This window comes from Phocoena phocoena, chromosome 3, assembly GCF_963924675.1.
Source record: "Phocoena phocoena chromosome 3, mPhoPho1.1, whole genome shotgun sequence".
NCBI classification, from domain to species: Eukaryota; Metazoa; Chordata; class Mammalia; order Artiodactyla; family Phocoenidae; genus Phocoena; species Phocoena phocoena.
This window is the reverse complement of record NC_089221.1, coordinates 168,105,534-168,114,704: the sequence shown is the minus strand read 5'-3', so window position 1 is coordinate 168,114,704 and position 9,171 is coordinate 168,105,534. Positions and strand designations below refer to the sequence as shown.

At 39.9% G+C, this 9,171-nt stretch overlaps 1 protein-coding gene across 1 annotated transcript; it reads left to right on the top strand.

Annotated features, from left to right (window-relative positions):
* Positions 1-1,823: 1,823 nt before the first annotated feature.
* ZNF557 (zinc finger protein 557) lies at positions 1,824-8,685 on the top strand. The gene is given in 10 exon segments (XM_065875139.1): positions 1,824-1,854; positions 2,395-2,483; positions 3,107-3,230; positions 6,898-6,996; positions 7,356-7,438; positions 7,919-8,015; positions 8,018-8,146; positions 8,149-8,295; positions 8,298-8,351; positions 8,354-8,685. Coding segments are annotated over 10 exon segments (1,185 nt in total).
* Positions 8,686-9,171: the final 486 nt, after the last annotated feature.

Sequence of the window (9,171 nt, the reverse complement as noted above, 5' to 3'; positions counted from 1 at the left end):
TTTTCTTCTTTGATTTTATATTAATCCCTTATATGTTATATTAAAAATATAGGTTCCTAATAACATTAATGTATTTAATGAATGATATTTTCCCTCAGTATATATAACAAATTACACTCAGAAATTTTGCTGTTCTTACCTGGCAGTCTCACTTCTGGAAAGATACTCTGAACATAGACCTCCCAAAGTACAAAACAACATATACACACGAGTTTATTCATGGGAGTATTACTTGCAGAAGCAAAAGATGAGAAACAACTCACACGTCCGTCAGTAGGAAACTGGCTGAATTAGCAATGTGCTTTGTTTGAAAGTCAGGTGAAAGCATTCTTTTTCAAACTGTGTTGTAATCCTGTTTCCAAGCTGATGTGCAGTTAGGCTCATTTAGTTATTTGTTTTCAGTTTTGAGGATTGCAGTTGTATTTTTCAAATATAGTTCCAAAGTCAAAAACATATAAAAAAACGTGTTCAGGGAAGTCTAGATTCAATTCCTGTCTCCTCAGTTATTCTTCTTCCCTTATTGGTTACCATTTACATACGTTTGTTTTATCCTCTCAGCATGTCTTTTGCATATACCTGTATAAGCGGGTAGGGGTGTGTGTGTGTGCGTGTGTGTGTGTGTGTGTGTGTGTGTGTGTGATATCTCCTGGCCTTTCCCTTCTTATAGAAAGGAAACATTCCATACAGTGTTTTGTACCTTGATTTTCCCCCCTTATATTTACTGGGGAAAATGATCTCTATGAATACCTAGAGATATGCTTATTTTTTAATGGTCGCATGATTCTTTATTATGTGGATAGCCCATAGTTTATTCCACCAGTTCCCTATTGATGGTCATTTGTGTCATTTCTAGTCATTTGCTGTTATAAATAATGCCACATTAAAGAGTCTTAAACGTGTCTTTTACTAGCTCTGTGTCTTTGAGATAAAGTCTTAGAAGTGGTATCGATGGAGAAAGAAGTAAAAGATTTTGCAGTTTTTCTTGATGGGGACAAATTTCCTTCTGTAGGAGTTGTACCCCAGCTGTGTATGAGAGTGCCTTTCCAGACAGACTTTTCAATAAAGGATTTTTCTTGATCTGATAGATAAGAAATAGTATCAGTAGAGTTGCAGTCTGCATCTGTGTTACTAGAAGAATATCACCAGGGAGTCTACCAAGGACATTGTCCTTGGATTGTTGTTGGTAGAAACCAGAAAACCAGAACGTACTGTGTTGAGTGAGCTATAGGGGAGAAAATGAGATAAAGTGGAAAAAAACTTTGGCTGACGAGGGAGAGAGACTGGGTGGTAACTGGAAAGAAAACGGCTCTTAGGATAGATTTATTTCACTACCAAAAATACCGCATTGAGGGACTTCCGTGGTGGCACAGTCGTTAAGAATCCACCTGCCAATGCAGGGGACACAGGTTCAAGCCCTGGTTTGAGATGCAGGATCATCTACTAAAAGTGAGGACGTATTCATTATCTATTGCTGCATGAAAAATTCTCCCAAACCTTAGTCACTCAAAACAAACACAGGAGGGATTGTAGCAACCACGTAGATGGGAAGAATGTGCCCTGAGACTCAGTGAAGCTGAGGTTTTAAGGTGGATGGAGAAGTAGCCACCATTGTGGGCAGAGGCAGATGCATTTTGAAGGAGGAAATGGTGGACAGGCTAAAGATTCGTCCTCAGTACCCTGGAGAGGGAAGTTGGTTGTGAAGACTTTGTGCTTTCCCGTTTATTCCAGAGCCCTGTCCTGAGTGCACTGTGGGGAAAAGAGGAGGAGCATCCTCGTTCTTCTGCTCCCTGTTGTTCAGGAAAACTTCCTGTCTGAATCACAGGATGGCAACCATGGTTCTGTCCCCCACTTGTGGTGGGCTGTGGGATCCTCACAGCCCAGGCGTTTAAGGCCCCTGCACCACAGAGCACATGCAGGGGAGGGGGCTGAGCAGGTGAGGTAGGAGTGGAGACTCAGGAGCCCTGAGGTCTCTGGTACCTGATTATGTGGTTCAGGGCTTTGAGACTTTGTGGTGATTTGAGTGTCTGTGGAGATGTCACCTTGGTGGTGAATGTGCAGAAGCTTTTGAATTGTACCTCTGATTCTTTCTATAAACTTGATAAAATAACAATGATATCCCTCGAACTTCAGTTTCTTCATCTGTGAAATGGGAATGATAATCTCTTCCTTGAGTGCATTAAGATGCTTGGCCCTCTCTTCTGGCTGTGGGTGAGGCAGGGCTGTGCTCTGGTTTCTTACGAAAGCTCTGTGTGTGTGTGTGTGTGTGTGTGTGTGTGTGTGTGTGTGTGTGTGTTGGGGATACAGTCAGTCACAAGTAGGTGAGGGAGCCTCCAGGTTTGTGAGTGTGAGAACAGGGGGTAAGCCTGGATTCTTGGGACATTTCTTCTTCTCCAGCTCAGTCTTCCCTATACCCAGCCTCTCACCAGAAAGGATGCACAGAGGAGGAAGGGTTGGCTAATGGCTTCCTGACAGACTGGTTACAGGTGAGTCAGATATTCCTGTTTCCAAATCATTATTCCTTTGACCAGAAGTTGGACTTGTTATCCTTCAATGACCTGCAGCATCAGAGCCAAATCAGGTCTTCAGGCATCTGATGGAGGGTTTGGGGCAACCCAAACAGTGTTAGCATATGTCAGCATTTACTGCAATGTAGAGCCTCCTCCAGGGTCACTGTCTACACCATGTTCTGCTGAGAGTTTTGAAGCAAAGACTTGACTGTGTCCTAAACTCAAGAAATTGATGATGACCATTGAGAAATCATTCATTCATTTACCAAGTGTTTCTCTGATTTTGACAGTATCCCAGGCCTATGCTCAAACTTGAAGATTGGGGGAAATAAGATTGCAGGAGCTCACACATTTTTTTTCTCAAAGGAAATGAAAATCGCCTGCATGTTAGAGATGCATTGAACCTCGGGAGTGGGCATAAGTAGACAGGAGATGAGCGTTGAGGGCTGAGCTGAGAAGCAAATGAGAGCAGAGCTTAGAACCGTCTACACAACTTGTGCTTTGGGTTTCTCATCCCTAGTTCTGTCATCCTCGGCCCTTTTCCTCTCAACTTTGGTGAAGGTGGTCCTTGGCTAGCCATGATGTTAGTGATGGTTTAGGACTTTGTGACCTTCAAGGATGTGGCCATACAGTTTACCCAGGAAGAGTGGGCACTGTTGGACCCTTCTCACAGAACACTGTATAGAGATGTGGTGCTGGAGAACTGCAGGAACCTGGTATCACTCGGTAAGCCTAACATCATTCCTGCATTTATTTAATGACTCAGGTAACAAGACTTTAAAAAAAATTCATATAACATTAACAGATGTTATGTTATTACAGATCAGAAAAATTCACCATTTTACTATTTTTAAATGTACAATTCAATGACTTTTAGTAATGTCACAGTGTTGGGCAGCCATCACTACTATCTAATTCCAGAACATTTTTATCACACCAAAAATAAACCCCATTATCATCGTGCCTAGCCCCAGCCACTGGCCACCATTTATCTACTCTGTCCCTATGGATTTTCCTTTTCTAGTCATTGCATCTAAATGGAATCATATAATAAATGGCCTTTGTGTGTGGCTTCTTTTGCTTAGCATAATGTTTTCAAGGTTCAGCCATCCTGTAGCATGGATTCATTCCTTGTTTTATGGTTGAATATTATTCTGTTGTGTATATCTAAACCACTTTTTGAGTATCCACTTATCAGCTGATGGACATCTGAGTTGTCTCTACCTTTTGGATATTGTGAATAGGGCTGCTGCAAACATTCACGTATAAATTTTTGCTTGAACACTTGTTTTCAGTTCTCTTGAGTGTATACCTAGGAATGGAATTGCTGAATCATATGGTCATTCTGTTAACTCTTTGAGGGCCCTCCAAACTGTTCTCCATAGTAGCTGCACCATTTACATTCCCACAACAATATATGAAAGTTTCAGTTCTCCACATCCTCACCAACACTTATTTATTTTTCTTTTCTTTTCTTTTTACCATAGTCATCCTTGTATGTGCAAAGTAGTTATCTATCTCATTGTTGATTTTATTTTTATTTCTTTAGAGAACAATGAGATCAATCATCTTTTCATATACTTGTTTGTCATTTGTATATCTTCTTTGGAGAAATATTTATTCAAGTCCTTTGCCCATTTTGGGAGGGATGGACTGATTTGTCTTTTTGTTGCTGAGTTGTAAGAGTTCTTTATATATTCTGAATGCTGGACCCTTGTCAGATATATGGTCCACAAATATTTTTTCGGTTCTGTGGATTGTCTTTTCATTTTCCTGAAGAATAGTTTTGCCAGAGATAGAGTTCTTGTGTGACAGGTTTTTTTGTTTTGCTTTCAGTACTTTGAATATGTCGCTCCACTGCTTTATGGCCTTCATGATTTCTGATGAGAAATCAGCTGTTAATCTTATTGATTATCCCTTATACATGAAGAGTTTCTTCTCTCTCGCTGCTTTCAGGATACTCTTTTTGTCTTTGTCTTTCAACAGTTTGATTATTATGTGTCTCGGTGTGGATCTCTTTGAGTTTATCCTGTTTGGAGTTTCTTAAGTTTCTTAGATATGTAGATTCATGACTTTCATAAATTGGGGAATTTTGGGGGCCGTTATTTTTTTCAAATACTGTTTCTTCCCCTTTCTCTGTCTCCTCTGTCTCTCCTGCATAAAAGGAATCCCATTATGCATATATTGGATGTCTGATGGTATCCCAAAGGTTTCTTATGCTCTGTTGTTTTTTCTTTTTTTTTTTTTTTTTTGTCATCTTCAGATTTGGCAGTATCAATTGATCTATCTTCAGGTTCATTGATTCTTTCTCCTGCCAGATCAAGTCTGCTAATGAACTGCTCTACTGAATTTTCATTTCAGTTGTTGTACTTGTCAACTCCCAAATTTCTATTTGGTTCCTTTTTATAATTTCTCTCTCTTTGTGATGGTCTATATTTGGTGAGAATTCAGTTTCCTTTAGTTCTTTGAATGTGGTTTCCTTTAACTCTTTGAGCATACTAGAAATAGCTGATCTGAAATCTTTGTCTACTAAGTTCTTTCCTAGGGGACAGTTTCTATTAATTTTCTTTTCCTGTAATTGGCCATGCTTTTTTTGTTTCTTTGCATGCCTCATAATTATTTTATTGAAAACTGTACATTTGGAATATTATAATATGGCAATTCCATAAATCAAAGGTTCCCCCATCCCAAGGCTTGTTGTTACTTGTTGCTATTGGTGTTGTTTGGTGACATTTCTGAACTAATTTAGTAATGTCTGTGTTTGTTGTGTGTGGCCACTGAAATCTCTATTCTGTTAGCTTAATGGTCAGCTAGTGATTTGTCATAGATTCCCTTAAACCCCTGGAATCCCCAAACTCTCAGTCTTTTTAGATGATCTCTGTGTGTATGTAGGACCATGCCTTCAAAACAGGCAGTTTACAACTCTGCTTTAGCCTTTACTTCTTGCTTGTGCAGAGCCTGAAGGTCAATCAGAGGTGAGGTCTTAGTGCCTTCTCAGGTCTTTCCTGAACATGTACCCAACTGTATCCAGCTGTGGCTATGTGCATGGCCTTCTATATTCCTAGGAATATGTGAGAGCTTTTCAAAGCCCTTTTTCCCCAAAGCATCTAATTCCCTACTTTTGCTCCCAGACCTTTTGGTTAGTCTTACATTTGCTTCAATGATTTTCCCTTGCCCCAGGCAGCAGTGGCTGATACATTTAAATGTGTTCAGCCCATGCTCTGGTCCTCCATTCCCTGTTGCCACCTCAGCCCTGGGAGAGTTTGAAGTTAGACAAAATAAAAGCAAACCCTTTGAGCCAGTCCTTCAGGAGCCACCAGATAGGTCAAAACAAACAACCACAATTCTTTGAGCACAAGATCCATTCTGCTCTCACCAATAGTAGGAACGCAGACTGTTGATTTCAGTGTGGCTGCCAAAGTGAGGAGCAGGTGATGAGGGTTAGTGAAAATGTCACAAAGCTCTCTTACCAGATTCACCTTTTGGTCTTGATTAAGTATTTTCCTGATTGCTGTAAACTTATGACAACTTTCAAGACTTTCAATAAAGTTGATGCTGACAGTTTTTGCCAGTTTATTTGCTGTTTTTCTGTGGTGTATTGGACTCTGGGGGTTCCCTGCTCCACCATTTTTACTGACATCACTTCTCACAAGTCTTTTTTTTAATTCTTTTTTTATTGAAGTATAGCTGATTTACAATGTTATGTTAATTACTGCTGTTGAGCAAAGTGATTCAGTTATACACATATATACATTCTTTATATATATATTCGTTTCCATTATGATTTATCATAGGATATTGAATATAGTTCTCTCTGCTGTACAGTAGGACCTGGTTGTTTATCCATTCTCTATATAAAAGCTTACATCTGCTAACCCCAACCTCCCACTCCATCCCTCCCCCATCCCCATCCCCCTTGGCAGCCACCAGTCTGTTCTCTATGTCCATGATTCTGTTTCTGTTTCATAGATAGGTTCATTTCACAAGTCTTTTCTTAAGCACCTCTATGTACATAGGTCTGTGCTAGGAATTAGGCATACAGTGGTGAATGAGACAGATATGGTCCCTACCCTCATGGGTAATCTAGTCTCTTCCCTATGAACTGAAGATCTATTCCATGCCCTGACTATGGATAAAAGTTTTGGGGCTTTTAAGTCTGCATTTGAATTTGTGCATGAGCTTCTGGAACCAGTTATCCCCAAATCACCCTAGATATATTGACTGAGGACACTTGCATTTTTTTTTCATGAAAGATAAGCGGTTACTATATTATTCAAATTTAGGGATAAATATTCCATTGCTCCTGCTGCTCATCTTCAGAAGTGTTGGCTTCAGTTTCACTGTTTTCCCCTACATAGTCTCCCTATATCATGTGTGCTTTCTCCATATATTGGTAATCAAATTGATAAACCCAGTCAGATCTCCAAATTGGAGCAAGAAGATAAAGTGATGACAGAGAAGAGAGGAATTACCCCAGACACCTGTCCAGGTGAGTACAAGGTAGATATGACTCCTTGTGAGGAATATCTCCCGTGGCTTGGGAGTTTAGTATTACCTTAGGAAATGTCCTGGGAAACACTGTAAAATGCCCTTTTTTTCTGACAAGGCCAAGACCATTTGGTATGAGCTTCCTTGTGTACTTTCTTTTCCTTTCTCTTTAACTTTCTGTTCATCATCTCACACCTTATTTTGGCTTCAGATGAATACCTATAACTTCATACCCATGTCCCTCTTATTGCAAACCTCCTAAAAAACCCTAATCCCCTAGTGAAGGGTCTGCCTTCACTAATATATGCTTTATACCTTTTCTTTTCTCATCAACTTAAATTTATTTTCAATTTTTTTCAGATTTGGAGGTTCTACTTAAAGCCAAAGGGTTAACTTCTAAGCAGCATGTTTTTAGAAAAGAGCAATCTAAAGGTATCACAATAGTAAGAATTCTGATTTTCCACAGTGGAAAAATGCCATAAATTAGAAAAGCCACAAAGTTACCAAGAGAGTCATTTTCCCAAGAGAAAATGTTACCTCTGGAGAGATACCATGAAACTGTTGTGAATTTGGAGTAAAGTATAAGTTACCTCCAAAATTATTTTTTCTTTGAGCATTCCTACAAGTAATTGTTTGCATAAATGTGACTCAGATATTGAGTGTTTCAAACATAAATTGGTCTTAAACTTATCAGAAAATGCTCTGTGAATAGGATAAAGGCTTTGATGTGGCAAAACATCTATCTTTTTTAGCTTCTAAGAACTCAGACTAGCAGAAACCATATACAAGCACTCAGTGTAGCAAACACACAAATTATAATAATTTTATATATAACAGAGTCCCTGGGAGGGAGAATTCCTATGATAGCATTGAATATTAAAAGTATTGTAAATTATAGTTGTCATTCATCTCATAATCAACAGGAGAAACGTCTTCTTGGAGTGAAACTCAAGGAATGTAATCAGTGTTTTAAAGTCTTCAGCATAAAATTAAACCTTACTCAGCAGAAGACAGTTCATACTGAGAAGAACCCTGTCATTGTAATCAATGTGGCAAATCCTTCAGCAGCAGATCCTACCTCACTGTTCATAAGAGAATACATAATGGGGGAAAACCCTATGGATGCAACGACTGTGGGAAAACCTTCAGTAATCCCTCAGACTGCATGTGAGAACTCACACTGGAGAAAACCCCTATTCATGTAACCAGTGTTTACCTGTTTTCCGCACCAGATGTATCCTCAAAAGGCACAAGAGAATTCATACAAGGGAGAATCATTATGAATGTAATCAGTGTGGAAAGCCTTCAGCATGAGGTCCTCCCTTACTGGGTGCAATAGAATCCATATGGGGGAGAAATTTATGAATGCAGTGATTGTGGGAAAACTTTTAGGAAGAGCTCACATCTGATGCAGCACGTGAGAACTCATACTGGAGAAAGACCCTGTGAATTTAATGATTGTGGAAAATCCTGCAGCAGTAGCTTTTCTCTTACAGTGCACAAGAGAACACATAATAGAGAGAAACCCTATAAATATAGTGACTGTGGGAAAACCTTTAATAATCTCTCATCTGTTAAGAAACACATGAGAACTCGCACTGGAGAAAAACCCTATGGATGTAATCATTGTGGGAAATCTTTCAGTAGTAACTCCTACCTTTCTGTGCACGAGAGAATCCATAATAGGTAGATATGAATGCAGTGGCTCTGGGAAAGCGTTTGCTGACCTCTTATCCCTCAGACATCTTGGGAACTCTTGCTGGATGTATAAATTATCTGTTGTGTAACAAATGAGCCCCCAAACTCATTGGTTTAAAACAACAGACATAATCTCACAATTTATGTAGGCCAGAAGTTCAGAAACAGATTAGCTATGTAGTTCTAGCTCAGGCTCCCTCATGAAGTTGCAGTCAAGATGCAGCCAGGGGACTTCCCTGGTGGCACAGTGGTTAAGAATCCTCCTGCCAATGCAGGGGATGTGGGTTTGATCCCTGGTCCGGGACAATCCTACATGCCGCGGAGCAACTAAGCCTGCACGCCACAACTACTGAAGCCCACGCGCCTAGAGCCTGTGCTCCACAACAAGAGAAGCCACCACAATGAGAAGCCCGCACACCACACAAAGAGTAGTCTCTGCTCGCCACAACTAGAGAAAGCCCGCACGTATCAATGAAGA